This window comes from Eucyclogobius newberryi, unplaced genomic scaffold (assembly GCF_026437365.1).
Source record: "Eucyclogobius newberryi isolate DKJ021-1_F unplaced genomic scaffold, fEucNew1.0.hap1 SCAF_3, whole genome shotgun sequence".
In the NCBI taxonomy this organism is placed as follows: domain Eukaryota; kingdom Metazoa; phylum Chordata; class Actinopteri; order Gobiiformes; family Gobiidae; genus Eucyclogobius; species Eucyclogobius newberryi.
This window is the reverse complement of record NW_027315945.1, coordinates 37,352,005-37,375,701: the sequence shown is the minus strand read 5'-3', so window position 1 is coordinate 37,375,701 and position 23,697 is coordinate 37,352,005. Positions and strand designations below refer to the sequence as shown.

Here is a 23,697-nt window from a genome sequence, read left to right as displayed (position 1 = left end):
TAATGCAACACTCGGATGCCAACCGCCATAAAACAACAACAACAACAACAACAATATTTCCACTGATGTCGCTGCTTGGTAGCCGTGCGTCTACGAGACTGGGCGAGGACAGGAGACCACCCCCACCCCCATCTCGTCACTCTGATCACTCTGACTCCCCACAAGCAGACCCCCATCACTCCGACTCCCATTTAGCGCCTTTAGCCTGTTTTCTATATCTGCCCAATCAAGCTCCTTTGTTCCAAGGAATCTCCCTGCAGCTTTAGCAATGATCCTGATCCTTTCAGTTCTGCTTTGAGTCTGAGCAGCACAGTTTACAACATCCACCATAAAGAGTAAAAAATCCTCTCTATCCACAACCAGGGTATTCTCATTAATTCTGGAACCTGCACACTTGGGACCTCCACTCTTGAAACCTTCACACTTCTTGGGAGCCACGCTGGCCTTTCTCATTTCGCCCTGGCTGGGAGCAGCACTGGCTCCTCTCTCTGTATTTACTCTAAACTCGTTACTTGAAACTTTCTTGACTGCATCTGCATAGGATATACCTTGAGATACCTTTATTTTATGCACCTCAGCAGCTCTTTTCCTAAACCTGCATCCCCCGTAGGCAGAGCTATGTTCTTCCCCACAGTTACAGCACTTCAGTTTTGCTCCCACGTCACACTTCCCATACTCGTGATCTCCTGCATATTTACCACATCTTTGCCTCCCTCTACAGACCGCTGCAATATGCCCAAAGCGCTGGCACTTAAAGCAACGCAGGGGCGGTGGAACATATGGCCTAACGTCATGGCACATGAACCCAATGAACACCTTACTAGGCAGGCACCTCCCTTCAAGTGTTACCATTACCGACAAGCTGTCACATCTTACCCCAGACCGGATCACCTTCAACCGCCTAGCGTCCACCACCGTAGCTCCAGTCAAATTCTCCTTAACTTCATCCACAGACGTCGCCGTAGGGACACCTACGATAACTCCTCTGACCGTGTTTCTTTCAGCATCAGACACAAGAATGTCCTTTCCACCCAGACGTTTAGTTCCAATCGCCTTCTGTTGCTGAGCCGCGTCCTTGCACACGACCAGCAGCGAGCCATCTCTAAGGACACTCGCACTCTTGATCACTCCCACAGCTACAGTTAGGCTCTTTGACAATGCCACTGAATTCCACTCCTTAAAGGATGCACTATCCTGTGCAAGCTTTATGATCACCTTACAGTCTTTGTTCTCACCCCGGATATCAATAGCTTCAGCCTCATCCTGCTGCTCATTCCCAGAACCCTCGGACGAGCTAAGGGACTTTTTACGTTACCGGGCACGTGCAGCCAGAAAAGGCTGCTCCTCCACGCCGTCCAGAACGTCTTCGACCGCCGATCCACTCTCCTCCGCCATCTCCGTTACATTCGTTTTGGTTTGTTGTTGTTGTTTTATGGCGGTTGGCATCCGAGTGTTGCATTACCGCCAGACTTTATTCCTCAGACTTTTCGTAGTCCTCAGACTCTGTCGTAGTCCTAAAAAGTACTCCTTCCATTGCTTTGGTGTTACAAAGCCCATGTCCGCCAGTGTTGCCACCGCTCATGTCGTTCTGCATCATGGTGTCACTTCATATTAAATTTGACCTGCGCTTTGCATTCTGGGAGGGAAACATGCCCAGCAGCGTAATCACGATAAACACGGCGGCGTCCGTGTCCCCCGCATTTCCCCCCCGCTCGCCTTTGCTACCAAAATAAAGGATAACGGCGTACAAAAGGTTGATTGAAATATCTTTAAATCGAGTTGATCGAGATGTTTTCCGTCATTAACTGTTGAAGCCTGACCCCTGGCGGTCACTCCTGAGTCAAAAAATGGCGACGTAAAAGTAAAAAAAATAAGAATTTACCTACCGACCGACCCACTTGAAAAATGTTGGGTCGGATTACAGCAAACATACAATTTATTTGGAGCAGCCTAACCAAATATTAAGCTTAGATATTGACCTTTTCAAAAATCACTTTGCCAATCACTTTGCCAGCCTGCCTCATTGCCAGCCTGAGTGGTACCGACATGTCAAATGTTGGGGTCTGGCTCATGGACAAGTATTATTATTGTATGATTTAAATAGATGTTGTCTCTTGTTTATGGTTGCTAAGTAACAGTTGGGAAAATACCTCTACTTGGCCATGTCCAACCAGGCAGAAACATTATAAACATCTGTTTGTTTACTTATTTGGTCGGGACAATGCTTATTAATGAAGGTACATGAAACACATACTGTAAATGTGCTGCATTTCTAGCCGTTGTCCCACATTCACTCTCACAACACTGTTCCATACACCAGCATACTATTGTACATGTTTTAAGCGGTAGAGGAAACTTGAGTCACCAAAATTCAGTCAATTTCTTCTTCTTCTTCTTTGGTGTTTTATGGCAGTTGGTATCCAAGTGTTACATTACCACCAGACTTTATTCATTAGACTTTATTCCAGAGCTGACTCTTTGACCGGGGGAAAACAGGCATAACCTTAATAAAAAAAAATATTTTAAATGCAATCATATTCCCTTCAAATTATATTATGATTCTACACTATTTAAAACTCTAGGTATTCTAGAATATTATGTCACCGTGACAACCAGATTCCACCTGCTTAATGGCATCATTAGAATGATGATGTCATACAGCCCCAAACTCACCTTAAACTGCCATAAAACACCAAAGAACAAGAAGAACCAGCACAAACTTAAAAGTACTTAGAATTCTAAAGAATAAAGTCTAGCTGTAATGTAATACTTGTATACCAACTGCCATATAACGCCAAAGAAGAAGAAAATGTTCACTCAAAACTCAAACAGGACTGCATCCCATCACGTCTGTCCGCCTCGTCTTCGCTCCCTCTGGACCCCGTCTAACGCACCAGTGGACACATATGACACGGTGTGCAAGAGCATCTGGCTGAAGGCAAAGAAGACCAAAGTGGCCTTAGATATTGGACAGAAAGTTCACGCTACCAATGTCCAAATGCACAGCAGTGACAGCAGTGACATCATGTCCACAGAGAGGCATGCGCAGAAACAAATAGAGCCGGAGAATATACATGTGGATACAGTCGAAACACAACATCATCAACAGGAGGACCAACTCCAACAGCCACCACAAAAGAAGCAACAACAACAACAACAACAACAGCAACAACAAGAGCAGCACTTAGAACAAGGAAAGTTGTCAAAAGAGTCTGGTCTTTTCCGCCTTTATCGCGCCGACTTCAGACAGCCCCGCCCTGCCAGTCCTGCTTCACCTCCGGGAACTCAGACGGAGACAGAGACCATGCCCAAAGTGCTACAGAAGATAGAGGCGCACGAGACGGAAGAGAGAAATGTGGTTGCTCGAAAGCAGCAGGCAGAGCTATCACTACCAGTTCCTGTTGACATGGTCAGAGATACAACTGACAATGCAAAAGCCCTACCTGACATTTCCTGCTCCAAGACAGAGGGCGCTGCTGCACGCTCATCTCAGAAGAACCTCTCCCGCCGGGCTCGACCCAAACTGCTCTGGTATGACTGTGAGAGCGAGGGTGAGCCCGAAGCCAGCAGTAGCGGCGGCGAAGAGAGAAGCAGTTCTAGTGACAGTGTATGTTTACCTTCAATCCGGAGCTGCGCGTCGGACAGTGATGACGACGACGACGACGACGACGACGATGTCATTGTGAGTGATATAGAGGAGAATATACCAGAGGAAAAGGTGCCAACATCTCCGAACGTGGTCTCTATACCAAGCTTTGACTGGTTTGAACTTTGTAACCCTGTGCACTTCAAACAGAAGGTGCTAAGGGAAAACGCACCCAAAAAGCCTATTCAGGTTGCAGCGGAGATTCCATTGTGGAGACGATGTCGCGCAGCTCAATCTGGCCAACAATCGGAGGGAACTGCAACTCCTGGAGCTTCAGCAAAGGCTCCACAAGGCGGAAGAGGATAGGGACCATTTTGAGGGGTCCATGAAAGGGTTCAGAGAGAAAGGGGAATGGCGTCTGGTTAAGATGCCTCTGGAGGAGCTTTGTAGGATATTGATGAGAAGATCAGAGTCATCAACATACTGCAAGAAATAAAGGATCAGTATGAGAGCGAGCTGGAGGAACAGAGACAAGCTGCTCCAGAAGACAACAGAGCGATGAAAGATGTAGAAGGAAATCATGGCACTCCAGCAAAACCTCGAAATAGAAGGAAAGAAAAGCGGGAAGGACGCCTACAGGGGAGGGTTAAAACTACATGAACAGGCAGAAACAGATGATGAAACCGAACCTGGAAACGTTGGACAAAGAGAGAGCGATGGGCCAAACTCGGCAGGAGGAGGTTGATGAGACGGACAAAGTCGTCAAACAACTGCAAGAGATAAAGGAGCAGCTTGAGAGGGAGCGAGAAGTGTTAAGAGGATTCTGATGAATATTTTTAGGTTTTTAAGTCATTTTGAGACACCGCGGCTAATGAGTTTTAACCAAAAACATCCACATTGGTCCATGAATGAGCCGTGACTTATCTTTTCCGTTTCAATTGATTTCAATAGACCCTTCTTCTCAGCCAAGGAAAACTACCAAACCTCTTTGGGAGAAAAGTAGAAACCTCGTTGAGTTCCACAGTGGAAGTCCTTCAATTTGCAGATGGACTGGACCCACTCAGGAGGGGAACCAGTTCTTCGAGGCAGATGAAGATTTTTAAGTTTAAACCTTTTTTTAAGTTTCTAAGTAAACTGTAAAGCTGCTGGTCAAAGCCTTTTCAGCAGAAGAGACTGAAAGTGTGAACTCCTGCACGCCTCATGATCACACATCATATGGAGTGCGGGGTGAGTCCACATGTTTCCACAGTTACAGTCACTTTGCTCAGACAATAGGTATAGGTAGTATTTACTTAAATACTACAAAATAAATATTGTTGAACAGCTGATCTCGCAATACGAAAAACAACAAAAACGTGTTTGAAAAGAACAATGGAATTTTCTGGGTGGGCGTATCTCTATTGATTATGATATAGACATTCATTGATTTGACAGGTTAGCTTGGTATCTGCTAAATTTCAGTTAGTTCAAAACTCTGCAGCACGTCTTTTAACTGGCACACGTCGCAGAGAACACATTACACCTATTTTACGCTCACTGCACTGGCTCCTTGTTCATTTTTGATTTTTGTTTTTTAAAGCGCTTCATGGACTGGCCCCCGCGTACATTTCAGACCTCATTGTTCCCTACACTTCTGCTCTCGCTGAGGTCTGAGGGCCAGTTCCAACTTCGTGTCCCAAAAACGAGACTCAAAAGCCGAGGCGACCGGGCCTTCTCTGAACGCTCTTCGTCCACATAAAGACTGCACCTTCAGTTGATGCTTTTAAGTCTCGTTACACTTTTATTCACTGGCATTTAACCCGGCATTATAATTGTGTGGTCCTCTGACTGTCTGTTATTATTTTATACATTTGATTTTGTTTTTAATTAGTATTTATTTATTTTTTTACATATTTTACTTAAGCTTGTTTTGTCCTCTGCGGCGCTTTGGAGACTTTGTGTTGGTAAAATGTGCTATTAAAATAAAGTTGGATTGGATTGATTTCAGTCCAAGGAGTTTCAGTTTTCAGTCAAAAAAAGCTCCATAATCTTTGACACGTGAAAGACCTGTTTTGGGCTTGTATTTTTCCTGTTTGAATTGTCTTGTGTACCAATTGTGCAATACAAATAAACTTGCCTTGCCTTGTATGGACTTGTTTTGATTTGAAATAGACTTTGGACTTGGGTCTAAACTATTTATTTATGAATTTTGTGTATCATGTATTTATACAGGGAAAACCAAATGAGAGAATCTCTCTTTTTCATTGAAGCAAAATTATTAAACACAAATAAAATGCCAATAAAACAATCAATATAATTAACAAATACACAAAAACATACTTAAATAAACAATTTATAATAATCACAAAGGCATCATGTGTCTGATTAATCTGTGATTGCTTTTGCATTCCAGTAAACCATTTAAAAGCAATGTTATAGTTCATAGTAATAAATAACAAATAAAAGCTTTAGCCTCCTCGTGCTGTTCACTTTAGCCTCCGTGTGCTGTTCACTTTAGCCTCCGCATGCTGTTCACTTTAGCCTCCGCATGCTGTTCACTTTAGCCTCCACGTGCTGTTCATTTTAGCCTCCGCGTGCTGTTCACTTTAGCCTCCGTGTGCTGTTCACTTTAGCCTCCGCGTGCTGTTCACTTTAGCCTCCGCGAGCTGTTCACTTTAGCCTCCGCGTGCTGTTCACTTTAGCCTCCGCGTGCTGTTCACTTTAACCTCCGCGTGCTGTTCACTTTAGCCTCTGCGTGCTGTTCACTTTAACCTCCGCGTGCTGTTCACTTTAGCCTCCGCGTGCTGTTCACTTTAACCTCCGCGTGCTGTTCACTTTAGCCTCCGCGTGCTGTTCACTTTAGCCTCCGCGAGCTGTTCACTTTAGCCTCCGCGTGCTGTTCATTTTAGCCTCCGCGTGCTGTTCAGTTTAGCCTCTGCGCTAACCCTAGCTGTTTTTAAGGAATATATTTAATTTGTGATGTGATTTTATGAATGATCTTTTTTTGGCCAGAACTCTATTGCAAAAGAGATTGGTAATATTGAGGGGACTTTTGTGGTTGAATAAAAAAAATAAAATCATACAAATCAAGAACACCAGCACTGTGGTTAGGCCTTAAACAGTGCTTTATAATGATTAAAAGGCATAAAATAGTGTTGTGCCTCTGATTGGGAGCTAAGTTGTTGAAGGCCCTTTTTCCTGACTAAAATAAGAATGTCCCGGGTTATCGCAGTGAATACTTGATCTGAAGTTCTGTAAACGTGTTGAATACTTACAACAAGAGCCTCATAAACAAACAAAATGCAGTGCTTTTCTCTTCTTATGTTTAATCATTGCCATCCTTCTTATATAACTGTATAACTGACAGTGGTGAGTTCAGTGTCCTTCTGTAATGGACCTTCGAGCTGAACATTAGAGGTGAACGTTCAAGCTGAACCTTAGAGGACAAAAAGACATATGCTAATTAAATTGAAAATTCGCACAACTGTATCGAAACCAACATTTAACCTGATACCGATACTGCCATCTTGAGTCTTTAAACTGGACAAAACGTGACTGACTAAAACCACATCGAACAGTTTAAACAAAGCAACCCATGATTATGAACCAAAAACACTTCTGATTAAACAGTTAAACTGTAAACGTTAGCCGCTTATCCTAGCTTGAGATGTTAAAAGTTCAACGTTGCAGGCAAAACGTTGACTTATCTGATCCGTTTGATGTTAAATAAAACTTGTATGATGGTGATTACTATTATTAGTCCCATTTTTGTCCGTATTTGACCGATATTTGCGCTGCGGTCGGCTGAATAGTGCAGGACAACGTAACGGATGAAGGAGTCCGGGACACGTGGACACAGACCTAGACCTCGCGCAGTGCAACCGCTTTCGACGGTCCATCTTTGGTAACCCGACGACGGCGTTTTGTCCGAGCGAGGCCGCGCTAAGCTCCGGCAGCGCCCCCTGTCCTCGCGGTGTTTGCTGTACTTTTTAATGAGTCCGTTGTGGAGGGTTTCGGGGGGGATTATTGTGCACAGAATGAGCTCCTCCGAGGCCCGCGGACCGGAGCGCCCAGTGCGGATCGATGCAAGGTGTGATCTGCCTCGGACCGAACACACACACACACACACACAGACACACACACACACACACACACACACACACACAGAGAGACACACAGACACACAGTCAGACAGAGACACACACACATGCCGCTGGGATCGATACCAGTTTAGAGCGGACATTTTGGCTCCAGCTCCTCTCTGGTCAGGGAGAGTGTCGATTTCTACTGGAGCGGCTTCAAATAGCTGTATCGGTCGTGGCATGGGAATTTAGGGAGGTCTAAAACTGCCCTAGTTCATACCCACGTTGTGGCTTTTTTATTGCTTTGCCTTTCATTTTCAACAGCATGACATTAAACTAAAGACACATAATACGCTCAATTAACTTTTTTGCGCTTCCAATTATGTTTGTTAGTTTTGTCTTTCATTTTATATCAGACAATTCATATTCTTAACCCATTCTAACGTTGTTCTCTCGTCAAAAAACACACCCGGAGTTGTACTTAGCTTCGATCACGCGTGTTTAATGAATCGTGTTTAGTAACGCACAACTTCTCAGAGATCCAGATGTCTCGTGTGCTGTCTTTAAATCCATAAACCGTCTCCAGACTCGTTCTGTGCATTGCAACCGTCAAATCTCGTACATAAAAACCGCGTACTTGACGTTATAATGTCGGGGCAAGCTAGCTTCTGTTTAATTCCCCACGGTAATTCCCTCTGCTGCCAGTGGATGGAGTGCAAACACTAGTTGTGATAAGATCATCATTTTACATTTTGTTCATTGTAAATCGGAATACTGATCTAGAAAAGCTTCGTAATAGAAACCGGTTCATCGAATTCCAGTTCAAAAGTGCGGAACTGATAAGCCCCGCCTCGTGCCGCTTTGCCGTAACAAGCAGTTTACGTGGTTTTATTTTCACGTAACATTTCAGATCCCTACATGCGTCACTCAGAGTCTCAATATAATGATCGCAATTAAAGTACAGGGATGTGGGCGGGCATAGGGGGTGGGTGAAAACGGGACTTTTCTGAGCACCCGAGCCGCAGTCGCAGGACAAGACGAACTCAAACATCCATGAATCAACTCAAAATACAACTTTGAGAAAAAGAATGGGGAGGAAACGTGGTTAAAAGCTCATTGAAGTTGATTTAGCGTCACCTGTCACCTTTTATACGGCTTAATGTGTAATTAAAATGGATATATTTATGTGTTTCAGCTGCAAAAGTGCATGCTCGTTGCGTGTTTCTGTGATGTTTCACGGCTTGGCTGAAATGACAAGGCAAGACGTAAAACTTGCTCCGTAATCTAAACCCGTTTCTTATGCAAGTGTAATTGGACGGCGTAATATTCATGGTATGGGACTTGATAATGGGTGTGGGATGGACAAGTGGTACTGGGAGCGCGGGATGTAGCTGTGCCGTGTGCGGCTGTGGATCAGGAGGACTCTGCTTTGCTTTGGGCATGCTTCAGGAGAGCTACATAATAGGCTGTTTCTGATCGCGTCCCCGCTACGAGCTCCCGCTAATAAGTGCGCAGAGTGTGGATGGACCTCAAAATGCCTAAATCTCTGCACGGGCAAAGTGGGGGAGAAGAAAAAAAGGAAAAGGAATCGCCTCCAATTTGGCGGAGAGAGAGGCAGGACGGCGCGACGGTAAATGAGGTCCCTAGAGTGTGTGGTGCCACGGTTTTATCCCTCCCTGTAGGAACGGACAAAGTGCATGTAAACACGGCGAGGAACAACAAGGCGCGCCCGTGCAGAGGTACGGTTTATGTTGGGATGAACGTCTCAATGTTGAAAAAGGAGGAATCTACATACATTTACGTCTGCTCTGCACATTTCAGTGGATTCAAATGAATGTAATGCAAGTGGCAAGTTCTGAATGAATGTGCACATTTGAAGTTGATCAGCATTAGACACTAAACGTTGAGGCTGGGAATATAAACAAAGCTAATTCAGAGCTAGCCAACAGTGGAAGAAGTACTCAATTGTATTGCTTATATTAAAATACCGAGACAGGAGCTTAACCAATACTCAAGGCCCTTGAAGACAGCGGCGTCCGATTTGCGCCGGACGCCCCAGTTGGACGTCTGTGCATTTGAGGCAGACGCATTGGCCGCATGTCAAGGATGCCCTGGACGGCGGCTTGTCTGGGTCCACTAGATACGTCAGAGGTGAGCACCAGATACGTCAGAGGTGAGCACCAGATACGTCAGAGGTGAGTACCAGATACTTCAGAGGTGAGTACCAGATACTTCAGAGGTGAGTACCAGATACTTCAGAGGTGAGTACCAGATACGTCAGAGGTGAGTACCAGATACTTCAGAGGTGAGTACCAGATACTTCAGAGGTGAGCACCAGATACTTCAGAGGTGAGTACCAGATACTTCAGAGGTGAGCACCAGATACTTCAGAGGTGAGCACCAGATACGTCAGAGGTGAGTACCAGATACTTCAGAGGTGAGTACCAGATACGTCAGAGTTGAGTACCAGATACTTCAGAGGTGAGTACCAGATACTTCAGAGGTGAGTACCAGATACGTCAGAGGTGAGTACCAGATACGTTAGAGGTGAGTACCAGATACTTCAGAGGTGAGTACCAGATACTTCAGAGGTGAGTACCAGATACTTCACAGGCCACACCCCCCCTCAAAAGGCCCACTGCCCACAGACGCAGATGGAAAACAACTTTAATACTTGGGTCGGGGCATTCATATAAATAAGGTCACCATAGTTCACAATATGTCAAAAAGTTAATGCTATGCCATAACATGGGACGTTCCTGGTAAAACTATTCCATCTCCATGGCGACACGTTGACCCTAAATGTTACACGGTGCACTTTCACGCAGTTCAGTTCTTATTCCAGACATGTTTTGCTGTGACTCTTTCACAACCGCACAATAACAAATACCTCGGCCATGTCTTGTATAGCGGTTGTCGGCTGTGCTTTTTGGTCCAAAGATTGGGTTTCCATGGAGACCTGTACAAAAAAAAAATCCACCTCCCCCTCGAACAAAGATCTCCAAAGCAGTAATTAAGATTCCAGGTGAGCACAGGCCGGTCCGTCGCAGCTTAAATGAGGTTGACAGAAGGTCTTAAGATTGTCGACAACCTCCGCTCAAACAAACCAATTGTTTACACGTGTGCTAATTAATTCATCAGTCTTAATTAGCAGAGATTTACGGCGGTGGAAAAACAATCAACAGACTCAACGCACGTGTGAAGATATCGGCGAGTGCAGCTTTAGTGCGCGGTCATCGGAAATACAGAAGTTAATCAAAGGGTAATTAGAAAATAATGCAATTACATGAGGTTGGGCGAGAAAAGGACGTCCAACAAGAACAGGAAAACAAGGCTGAATTCAATGAGAAACTTACAAAATGGTTTGGAAATGAGAGCAATGAAGAAAAGAAAAGGGCAAAGCGAGACATGTTCTTGGTTTAATAATTAATTTAAAGAGAGTTTTGGGACTTGTGTTGGTGTTCAGAGCGAGGAGGAGCAAGTGAATATGAGATTCCAACACCAAAAAACAACAAAGAAACAATACAAATCTTATCTGAAGAAGCAGAAGTCGTAGCTGCCCCGAGTTAGACTGAGAGAACTGTGCCATCAGCCTCTCCGACCACAAACAGTCACTCAAGCATCACGGTCACTCATAGGCGTAGTTGAAGAAGTGTCTTGCTCAAGGACAAAGCACTGATCTGAGCTCAAAACAAACCTTTGTCCATCTGTACGCACCGCTCCCGCGCTTAGCTAGCCGATGCTAACTGCAGTCACGTCAAATCAAATGTTTATTCAGGTACAAATTAACGATGAGGCCTAGCTCCATATTAAATGGTCTATTTTGTGATATTCATGGTCTCATCAATATCATGTATAACAGGATGTTTATTGTCACTAGGTTCTCACCACTTAGCTTAGCCTTTAGCTCAGATGCCAGGTTTACATGTTAATTCCATACAACCGAAAGTTTCATACACTCAACAGTGACTTTGAACACGGCTCTGACCTCATGTAAACGTGGTCGATGGATCGGTACCAGCCAAAACCTTCTTGATCATTCATAACGTGCATTTTCTGTGGGCTAACGCTAGAAAAAAACACGGAAACCGGCTCTGGAGTTCGTCAGATCTCACGGGAATTGCAGAGTTTGTGAGTGTGAGCATCCGACGGCGTCTACGACACTCTCTCGGATAGTCCACCATCTAGACGAAAAAAAATAACAATCAGATTTAAATTTTGCATGAATATATGAAGCTGTCGGGAGGTATGCATGACCTCTATGACTAACAATAGCTTGAGCGTTTGACTTTAGCTCTCTCTCCTCAGCCTCACGTTGGCGTTCGGACCGCGGCATCAAAGGCCGTCGGGTTTTACATTTACATACGAGTCGACTTTTTACCTTCATCTTAGTTTACCGCAGTGACCTGAATAATGTAAAGGCACGAGAACTTTAACGTATGTAATATTAATGTGGTTTTGATCCATCGCCGGCCCGTCTTTGTCATTGATCTGACTGATGGAACGGATCAGAACAACGACCCCTGTCGTCATTTACGATCGCTTCACTGAGCCTTTTATTAGTTTAATTGGCATTCGTTTACATAGAGGGAAGGTAGAGACAGTATAACCATCGCCATGACGATCATCTCATGTCGGGGTTAGCTCTTTTACTCAGTTTCTGTCAATAAATTGTGCATACTCCTGTTTAAAGCCCTGAAAATCCCCTCGTGACGTCAGGGAGAAATGAGCTAAGACGATCAATACAGTCCTATCTGGTCCCTGATTGGCTGACGTGGTGCTGTTACATCTCACCCCGAGTTACAATCCTCTTTATGAAGTTTGAAACGCACCGATCTGCGGCTGGATCGGATAGATTTCAGCGTTTTGAAACAGATAAACAGAAATTAGAGTACTATTTTGGGACCGCACATCTCGCCCAGCTCAAACTGCTGCTGAAAATATGCGAAAACTAAGTCCGCGGACGCAAACGCACAGAGCCTAAATCAACACGTTCGGGGATAATAGCCTCAGAAAGCACGGCCGTTGCAAACATCCATGCTTTGCTGTGCGAATCTGTCTCATTTCGCCGCGGCCGACACGCGCTCCCGCACACACAAAAGCCTGTGACGAGCCTTCGCCGCCGTTCAGCCAATTGTTATTCAACTGATGGCCGTGTTGTGCGAATCCATTCTCTCAAATCAAAGCCGGGGGAGAGTGCTCGAGCCGCTCGTTTCCCTTAAAATGGACTGTCTGGTAAGTAGCCGAAAGCAATGATTTAGAGGCGAGCTTCGCACACACACACGTATAACAAGGCAATCGCGGCGGCCGCCCTTGACGATGATGGGCAAAGGTTGGAGAGGACACAGCAGATTGAAGCCATTTCGCCATCACGATTTCCAACGCGAATCCTTGTTTTTGATTGAGGTTCGAAACGTTGAGTAGTAGTAACCCTTTTAATTCCAGCTGATCTGAGGTCATGTCAAGTAAGTTACATGTCTGATGAAAATGACCAATTTCACCAGCGAACTTAATTGTGTTTCAGATTTTACTCGTCATTTTGCCTATTTCTATTTCATTTTACTTCTCGGTTGGACATGTGCTGCAAGTAGAGGTAATTCAACTCAATGTATTTTTGTAATGCCCAAAATCAACGGTTGCCTTTGAGGGCGACAGTGAAAAACGATTAAGCGATGTCTGCGGGGGCGAGGGACGATGTTCCAGAGTCCTCTGTCCTTAGATCTTAAGGTACTTCCACATCTGTTCCCTAGCAACCATCCTGTAAACACAGGCCAAAATCCATAAACAACACAATTACACAATTTGATTTGACAAATACTGCTAATACCTGGCAACACCTTTATTTTGTTAAATGTTTTAAATTGTTCCTGCATTTCACTTGTGCTGCTTATGGATGACAAAAGCAGTTAACTCTTCAAGTAACTGCTTAAAACTATGAGCCTACTTTACTATTTAAAATAAGTAATAAATACCTCTCACATGCAGGTTGCAAACACAGTGATACAGTGTTGTTTAGATAAGATAAGATAATCCTTTATTGTCCCACATGGGGAAAGGATTTTAAAGGATTGTTATGGGAGAAGCATGCAACACGCTCTTTCTTTTTCCACAAGATGTTTATGTTGCAGCCTGTGCTTGACTTTCTTATTTGAATCTATTAAAGAGAAATTGCGTCGAACACTTGTGTAAACAAACACAATCTTATGGTCCGTGTAAATGCTTCAGTATTGTCCATGAAAATCATTTCAAACACTCTTTATGCGAAAGCGCTCCGAAGCCTCAGAGCGAGTGCTTTTACCCTGGTTTCTGTAGAGATCAGTCTGGTCTCCATGGAAACTGAATACAAAACCTTTCAGAGCCACACACGGCTCTGGCAGCACTTTGGTCACAGCTTCATCCCCTCTCACCTTAGAGGAGCGGTACCTGCTGACTGTTATAAAAGCAGCTTTCAGGGTCAAAACGAGACTGCCGTGTGCTGCTCGCTTCTAATTATAGAGTGTTTCATTGTCGTTCCCTCTGAAAGCTGTCACGAGAAAAGCTACAAGTCAGGTCTGTGGAGAGAGAATCCCCCTGACAGCAAGGACTCATGTCTTTCACTCAGCGCTTTTAAAACAGAGGAAATACCATTATATATGTTTATTATCTGTCAGAAATCTTATGCATTGAGGCTTTAAAAGACTAACAAAATACGTTTTTCACATCATTGGACAATGTGGATTATTTTGCTCTAAATCTTCCGCAAAGTGTTTCATTTTCTCTACCATTTTCCCCAAAATTAAACACAACAATAATGTAAATGACACTATAAGATAAGATAAGCCTTTATTAGGCTTATCTTATCTTGTCTTATCTCATTTTGTCCCACAATGGGGAAATTCTAGTGTTGCAACACAAAGTAGGTACAGAAGTAAATAATAAAAAACTGATGACTTACGATGAGGCTACCCCAAATAAATTGTCTGTTTGCTGTAACCCGAGTCAACATTTTTCATCTGGCTCGGTCGGTAGGCAAATTCTTATTTTTTTCACTTTGAAGGCAAAAAAAAAAAGATCAAAATTTTGTCATTTTTTGAGTCGGAGTGACCACCAGGGGTCAGGCTTCAACAGTCCATGACGGAAAACGTCTCGATCAACCCGATCGGGAAACTAAATCTCACGATTTTAAGATATTCCAATCGACTTTTTGTACGCCGCTATCCTTTATTTTGGTATTGTTGTTGTTGTTTTATGGCGGTTGGCATCCAATTGTTTTTGTTGTTGTTGTTTTATGGCGGTTGGCATCCGAGTGTTGCATTACCGCCAGACTTTATTCCTTAGACTGTTGTTGCTGTTGTTATTGTTTTATGGCAGTCGACAGCCGAGTGTCGCATTACCGCCAGACTTTATTCCCCAGACTTTGTCGTAGTCCTAAAAGTTGTTCTTCCAGTGCTTTGACCTCCAGTGCTTTGACAAAGCCCAAAAGGTCATGAGATGCCTTTGTCATTGTATCCTATAGAAGTTCTTCCTCCCCTCAGACTTTGTCGTAGTCCTTAAAAATTCTTATTGGCATCCAATTGTTGCATTACCGCCAGACTTTATAGGCGAGCGGGGGAAACATGCGGGGGACACGGGCGCCGCCATGTTTGTTGTGATGACGCTACTGGGCGTGTTTACATCCCAGAATGCATTTGCGTAAGTCAAATTTCACACCCTGACAGAGCCTGGCATTACTCTGGACATTTCAGTGGCGCCGACATGTGTAAACCAACTTGATCAAGAAAATATGACGACTTTGACGCGCACTCTGTTTTGTAACAGTTGCACGTGGAGGACTGAACATTAAGACGCACATGTGTTACGCGGTACGTTATCAGTTCTTTGAGATGAAAGTCAAGTTAACAAGCGTGATAAAAATATTTGACACGGTGGTTCAGGACAGACCGGTCGGTGAGTCTGCGAAATAATTAAAAAATAAAAGATTTTGACATTTTTTATTTATTTTTCAATCATCTAGTTTCATAGAGGGTCGGTCGGGTTACGGTAAACAGACATATTATTTTGCTCAGCCTAAACACTCTGGTAGAAAAGCACTTATAAAACGCTACTAAAAATAACAATAGTAAGTCTTATTTACAGCTGTTATATGGACTGAGAATATTGCACATGAATATGACAGTATGAGTATGACATTCTGGATATTAATCAAATACCAATAATAATTAATTATTATTGGAGAATCAAGATTGTAAAATGGGTCAGTTTGAATCACTATTTCTTGTGTCATGGCAACAAATAGCTTATTTTAGCGCGCATTGTGTCCATGATGACGCATTCAGTCGCCGGTTTGCAAAGAGTGAACCTTTAGCGTTGGTCTCCCTCGGCGAGACTCTCTGTATTCCTCCGTCGGATCGATGGGTCGGGAGTTTTCCCCCGTCGCGAGCGGCGCAGGTGTTGTTGTTTTGTGCGCGAGCGCTGAACGATCACATCCATTCGAGGTGAAAATGTCCGCCCAGCGTGACTCGATTCCGCCGCACCACAGTCGACCCCATTCCTTCAGACGAGCCGCAATAAAAGTGGAGGCGGCCGCTCGACAGGTGGTGCCTCGCAGTCGAGAAAGAGGGCAAAGCGGGGCCCATTGACGCGCCGTTCCTCCGACTTTAACGATCGCTGCGCCGGTAGGAGCCGACGGCCAGGACCCGTGCCGAGATGTGGCCTACTCTGACATTGCCGTTACGGTGGAGAGGCCAGAGGTCGCGATGCCCGCTGTAGGAAAGAAGAAACGCAGAGGAAAGTCCGAAAAATACCAGAAAGTAGCAGAAATAATTGCAAATGTCTAACGTGGACGTGTAATTCAAAGATACGGGGTCAGAAAGTGTTGGTGTTGGAGTGTTGGTGTCCAGTGGTGGGAAATTCACTTGAAAGTTTGTCAGGGTTAAATCAATATAAATCTGTGCAGTTCTGGCTGAGCGCTCGGTGAACAGAACAATATACATTATCTTGTACCGTATGAAAGAGTGTGTTTGACTGAAGTCGCCAAAATGAACGGTTTCACCTGTAATTAAAATGCAACTTCTGACGAGCAGACACACGGAGAGTCAGAAACACAAAATGAACTGTGAAAAAATGTTGAATAATAAATAACAATTTTCAACTGTAAAAAAAAATAATAATTGATTCCATAAAATCTATCATCAAGTTTCTAGTTTATTTTCAGGTTTCAGATTGTCATTATAATTTCACTTTTTTTAGTTTTATTTGACCTTCATATTACACCTTCTCGGTGCCTTCAAATCCAGACAAGGATTTATGACCAGATTAAGTCCAAACTCAGTCCAGGCAGAGTCCAGAACCAGGTCTAGACTGGGTTCAAACCTCGTCCAGACTCATTCCTGACCAGGTCCAGATCAAGTCCAAACCAGGTCCAAACTAAGTCCAGATCGAGTCCAAACCAAAGACTAAAGTCCAGATATAATCCAATCCACTTTATTGATTTAGCACATTTTAATAACAGAAACGTGTCCAAAGCGCAGCACAGAAAACGAGATGATGTTTTCAGGGGACTTCACGCTGATTGGTCGAAGTGTCACAACAGCGAAAGAAGCAGAATCCAGTGAAATCCAGTGTTCATAAAAGTGGCAAAAGTGGCAAAAGCACTAAGGGTCAAGACGGCTACAGAGGAGGCCAAACGATTGTGTTTCCAGTTTTGGACATCTCGAGGCTTCATGCTATGATGAGGCCAGAGGGGCGGCCAGCCAATCGAATGCTTGCCCTGCGGACTCGGTCCGCAGGGCAAGCATTGGCTTGCTTTAGCGGCAGCCATGGCCACTACGCCAGCTGCTTTCAAAGCCAGCCCACCCTGAAGCCACCGAAGTGTCTGTCTGTGGCAAGTCGAGTTCAGTACAAGACAAGGAGGCGGTCTGAATGTTGTTAAAAGAACTTCAATGATGTGTGAAAGAATAGAGACTAATGCACTTATTAAGAAATGAATAACATTTTGGCTGAAAGAATTGAGTGACACAATAAACATAATGGAGGACAAAAATAAATAAATAATCTGGTGAGAATGCCTAGAGTTTAACATTTTTACAATTCTCTGTTGAACTTTGCTGTTTAATGTGCATATGGCAGGTTAGAATACACTTTTTAGTCATTTGAAGGGAATATGATGTTATTTCAGATTTTAATAAACATTATGCCTGTTTTTCCCCAGTTTGACAATTTTGGTGACGTCGTTGTTGTTGTGTTACTTTTAATGGTGATTTTCAGCGAACTGAAAAGGTACAATTACCGCCACCTATTGTAGTTGTACGTCTTCTGTACTTGTACCTTTTCACAGTACGTGCCCCACGCCACACCGCAAAAAAGAAAGAGAGGGAGAGAAAGAGAAAGGGTAAAGAGGGAAAAAGAGAGAAAGATCAAGCTGCCGAGCCAAAAAATAAAATAAAAAAGTGTGTGTCGTCATGAACGTAGGTGGCGGATGGAATAGAGTAAAACACATACTTTGAAGACGTACAACTAGAGTAGGTGAGGGTAAATGCACAGTTGGCTGCCATTAAAACACAACAACAACAACAACGATGACGACGACACACAGAAGGTGAGTGTAGTGCTATATGACATCATTCTTCTAAAGATGATGTCATCAAGCACCAACACAACAACATATCATAGGTGGCGCTTGGATACCGACCGCCATAAAACACCAGCTGCAACACTCGGATGCCAACCGCCATAAAACAACAACAACAACAACAACAACCAGCTGCCATAAAACACCATCGAAGAAGAAGAGGAAGAGGAAGAAGAAGAAGAAGAAGAAGAAGAAGAAGAAGAAGAAGAAGAAGAAGAAGAAGAAGAAGAAGAAGAAGAAGAAGAAGAAGAAGAAGAAGCTCCGATCAGAACTGAAGCAACCCAACTCCCATCATGTCTGGAGTTGTGAAAACGCAACCGAATTTTCCAAACTCAAAACTCTTACTTTTAAAGGAGGAACGGCAGGTTTTACACCTCCTGGAGAACTGCTTCCCTCAAGTGGAAATGGCATTGACTTTGCAGTCGGACCGCGCGGCTGGCATCAAGAACGCGGCGATGTGTAGGGCACTTCAAACGCACCAGTCGTTATGTGAGCGATTAGCGAGGGCAGAGGAGCAAGGCGCTAGCGAGGCGGAAGGAGGCGGCGATGCACAGTTCAAAAATGAATTCATAAAGACCTACAAAAATGTGCTGAGGTGCTTTCGAGATGATCCTGTCGATTCTGCTCTGATCAAACAAGGGTTGGATTCAGAAATGGGGACAACGGAGAGGTTGTTCTTTGAAAACCTTAAAACAATTATTGGCTGTGCACTTGACGGAGGGGAACAGGAAGAAGCTCTTTTGAAGATCACGTCTTCCAAAGCTCCAAAGAATGAGGTGACGTTGGAAGAGAGAATCGCAAGCGTGGCCAGCGTCGACGCAAAGATAGCCGACTGCAAAGCCAGAATCGAGGTCCTGAAAATACCGCCGGTCTCCGAGACTCCTCTCACGGATCAAGAATACCAGGCGTACTCGAGCACGCCGGAGCACGCGAGCCTTCAACAGAAGCTGGACCAAGTCAACGCCCAGCTCAATAAGTTGTTTTTGGAGGACAGAGAGAAGGAGAGAGACATTCAGGACACAACCGAAGTGGTGGAGAGCGAAATCGAATACGTCATCGAGGTGTTTGATGAGAAAATGGACGAGATGCAGGCGGATCTGGAGGCGAGGCAGGGCGAGCTGCAGGGGAACGAAGAGGACCTGGACGGACTGCAGGGAACATTCACCACTCTGGAGGGAAAGTACAACGAGGTGGTGGCCAAGCATCGGCGGGCAGAGGAGAAGATGAAAGAGGAGGCGAGGATAACGCAGCTCAAAACTAAAGCTGCAATCGTCATCCAGGCTCATTGGAGAGGGTACTGTGTCCGCAAAACCAATAAAAAAACGGTGGCAGGAGCCATGAAGAAGGGCGCTAAGAAAAAAGGCAAGAAAAAATGAATGTGTTCTTCAAGATTCAGCAAAGATGTAAGTTTCGTATTGCTATGCATTCAGCCAACTTGTGGAAACCGATGCTTGTTGGTCGACTTTCCACTCTTGGAGCATTTCTTTTTCTTGGCATTAGCTTTTGCTTGGTCGAAAATCTCTATTTCAATGTATTTTCTCGTCTCTTCCTTAATTACTCCCACTTCATGCTTTTGAAAATAGTTTGATTCATCATATTTTTGCCAACAATCGTCGAACATGTGATTTCATACAACCAAGTCAACCAAAAACGCCATCTTCATCACGTGGGGGATCTGGTCTTTCATGGTCTTTTCAGTTGATATGTGATCGCTACAATGGATTTCTGATAGTCTTCCTCATGTTCCTGTTGTATGACTCGTGTGTGAGCCTCATCTTCTTGAGCTGTGATTTCTGAAGGACTTGTTGAATAGTATTTTGGATCGATGGCCACCCGCAGAAGAGTCTCCTGCTCTCGTCTTTGTTCTTTCTTTTTACGTACCCCTTCCAGAACTTCTGAACGCAAACTGCGGCCGACTCCACGTCTGCAACCTATAGGTCCTTGTTTCCGTACATTTGGTTACAAAATATTGAGGAATAGGACGTAAAACTGTTTTTTCCATCCATCCATCCATTTTCTACCGCTTGGTCCCTTTCGGGGTCGCGGGTGACTGGAGCCTATCCCAGTGACTTCGGGCCTTAGGCGGGGGCCCTGGACAGTGGCCAACTTGTCGCAGGGCCAACACAGAGACATAGACATTACAGACAGTTCACTCTCACATTCATTCACTAGGGCCAATTTAGAGTCATCACTCTTCCCTAACACATGCATGTCTTTGGACGGTGGGAGGAAGCCGGAGAACCCGGAGAGAACCCACGGTAACACGGGGAGAACATGCAGACTCCACCCAGAGAGATCATGTGATGTTGGCGCTATCCGCCTTTGCCACCGTGCACCCCAACACAACACACCCCAACTGTTTTTTTTCCACCATTTAATTTTTCAACTCCAGCTGTTTTCCTATTACACCATCAAGATTTGCCCGGGCGACTACTCTCTACTGTGGGGGCATAACCTGGACGTACGTTACTTCCTGGTCTTGAAAAACTTGAAGGTAGCGTACATAGAACTGCAGCCGCCGAAAAAATACCACTCTGTCCATCTCTGAACGAAGAGGTTCTGGAGACAGCCCACAGTTGAGCGTATGTTCTTTGTGATATGAGTTTCTTTAAAGAATAAATAAACAAAAAAAAACACAGATGTAGGCTATGTATGTGCTGTGTATAAAGTCTGCTGCTATTACACTTTACATGGGAGTGAACCTAATAGCATATATGTGTAAACTAAGCGAAAGTAACGCCAACGTTATCAAAACTGGAGTGAAACAAGTTGTGCTCATGGAAGTTGTGCTTGACCCATTGTTATGGAATTTCTGCAAACAATCGCCAAGAAAAGATGAAATAGAACAGTTTGTCTTTCTCAAAAGGGGGATGTTTATTTACCCGTGCACAGTAAACGAAGGTATCTGTCCCTAAACTACAGAACAATGACATCACACATCCTTTTAAAGGCAGTGACATAAACTGACACGTACGCACACCATCATAATCAAATCAGCTCCAAAAGAGATAGAACAACCATCACGGATGCAAAGATTCAAGCCATCTCATTTTGGAGATGACCTGACCCTCAATCCAGGTCCTGATGCAAGACTCCACGATACAGAGTATGGACCACATTTATCAGTAACCCATTGTCTTATATCCACATTTATCATCTGCACACAGAAAAACAGCATAGATACAATGACATGACATGGCCTATTTTAAAATAAACATCCAACATATTACGACTCTCCCCAATTAAGAGCTTTAATGAACTCTTCTTCCTTAAAGGACAAAAGCTTGGCGGCCTCGAGATGCATCTTCTCTCGTTTGAGAATATCTATTAGTTTGAGCTGTTTCTTGAAGCCCACAATGAGTTCATGTTTCTGTTTTTTCAGGGTGTTGTTTTCTGCCAGTAGGCTGACAGTGCGGTGGTGTTCTTCATCACTTTTGTCCTTGTTCATCTGTTTCATCTTGTCGAGTTCGCTCTTCAGCCTCTGTGATTCCTCTGTGGCTCTATTGAGGCGACTCTCCGCAGAGTTCTGAAGAGCTGCTGCCTGTTTGCTGGAGCGATCCAGGCTTTCCATGTCCTTATTTAACTCAGCCACGTGTAATTGAAGTCCTTCACACTTTTTATCAGACGTTTCAAGTAAAGCTTTCTGTTTCTCAATCTGTGTCTGCATGATGCTCTTTGACCTCTGCAGCCGCGCCCGGTCCTCCTCAAGCTCTTTCATTTTGGCATTGAACCTAATATTTTCATCCTCCTTCTTGTAATATTCACTGGTTAATTGATCCAGTTCTTTTTGCAGAAGCTCTATGTGTGCCCTCAGCACTCGTACTATAGAACCTGAAACACCGTCTTCCATTGTATCTCCAGAAAAAGGTCTCTCTGCTTTCACTCTGGGTTCTTCATCCATCTTTTCTTCCATGTTTATTGTCTTTGACAAAGATGCATCAGCTGTTTCTTCCAACGCAACTAGATCATTTTCAGAGGACATCGTGGAGCTTATTGTTTTATCTTTAGCTTGTTTTCCTGAACTAATCGCTTTCAGAGTGGTCTTCTCCTCAATGTGAGGCTCCTGAAGCTTGGTCTCCTCAATGTGTGGCTCCTGAAGCTTGGTCTTCTCCTTAATCTGAGGCTCCTGAAGCTTGGTCTCCTCAATGTGAGGCTCCTGAAGCTTGGTCTTCTTCTTAATGTGAGGCTCCTGAAGCTTGGTCTCCTCAATGCGAGGCTCCTGAAGCTTGGTCTCCTCAATGTGAGGCTCCTGATGCTTGGTCTCCTCCTTCATGTGAGGCTTCTGAAGCTTGGTCTTCTTCTTAATGTGAGGCTCCTGAAGCTTGGTCTTCTTCTTAATGTGAGGCTTCTGAAGCTTGCTCTCCTCCTCAATGTGAGGCTCCTGAAGCTTGGTCTCCTTAATGTGAGGCTTCTTAAGCTTGGTCTTCTTAATGTGAGGTTTCTGAAGCTTGGTCTCCTCCTTAATGCGAGGCTCCTGAAGCTTGGTTTCCTCCTCAATGTGTGGCTCCTGAAGCTTGGTCTTCCTAATGTGAGGCTCCTGAAGCTTAGTCTTCTTCTTAACGTGAGGCTCCTGAAGCTTGTTCTCCTCAATGCGAGGCTCCTGAAACTTGTTCTCCTCAATGTGAGGCTCCTGATGCTTCGTCGTCTTCTTAATGTGAGGCTTCTGATGCTTCGTCTTCTTCTTAATGTGAGGCTTCTGACTGCTGTCTTGTAAAGGTGCCATTATTTCTGCATCGTCATCGTTCTCGAGGTCTGTGAGCTGGGGAGAGGTCAACGGCTTTGCCCAAACTTCATTTTGGACTAAATCAGCAGTTTTGGCTTCAAGTTCCTCATTTAAACATTTGTAATGCTTTTCCTTTGCAAGTATGTCATCGTTTGATTTGGTGGATGCTCCAGGGGAAGAAACCTGTGGTCTTGCTTCACATATATTTGTTCTCTTTAACATTTTTGTTTGTAATGGTTTCTTGGACTGGGACACGGATGTAATGATCTTTGTGAACTTCTTTTTTCTTCTTCTTCTTCATTGGTTGTTGTTGTTGTTGTTGTTGTTGTTTTATGGCGGTTGGCATCCAAGTGTTGCATTACCGCCAGACTTTATTCCTCAGACTTTGTCGTAGTCCTCAGACTCTGTCGTAGTCCGTAAAAGTACTCCTTCTTCATTGGTGTTACATTACTGCCACCTACTGTAGTTGCGCGTCTTAGACTTTAGACTTTATTCTAACACTCATAAAGGTGAGTGTAGGGCTATATGACATTATCATTCTAGTGGTGATGTCATTAAACAATAACACCAACCGCAATAAAACACCAAAGAAAAAAAAGAACAAATCTGGTCGACATGGCGACACAATGTGCCAGTTTTTCCTCAGTTTGACAATTTTGGTAACATTTATGTTTTGTCCTGGTTGGACATCGACAGCAAATAGGACAAAGGTAGAGGT

At 44.2% G+C, this 23,697-nt stretch overlaps 1 protein-coding gene across 2 annotated transcripts; it reads right to left on the bottom strand.

The window, feature by feature from the left end:
- Positions 1–21,469: 21,469 nt before the first annotated feature.
- Positions 21,470–23,244, bottom strand: LOC140374042 (testis-expressed protein 9-like). 2 transcript variants are annotated; one of them, XM_072460809.1, is made up of 2 exons: positions 22,925–23,244; positions 21,470–22,303 (listed from the first exon to the last, which is right to left on the bottom strand). In XM_072460809.1, the coding sequence occupies exons 1-2, from the start codon at positions 23,199–23,201 to the stop codon at positions 21,483–21,485; spliced, it is 1,098 nt and encodes a 365-aa protein (XP_072316910.1). In that variant the 5' UTR covers positions 23,202–23,244; the 3' UTR covers positions 21,470–21,482. The 2 variants fall into 2 exon arrangements, with proteins under 2 accessions (XP_072316910.1, XP_072316909.1); XM_072460808.1 differs by lacking the exon at positions 22,925–23,244 and having other exon boundaries at positions 21,470–22,294.
- Between the last annotated feature and the right edge of the window lie 453 nt (positions 23,245–23,697).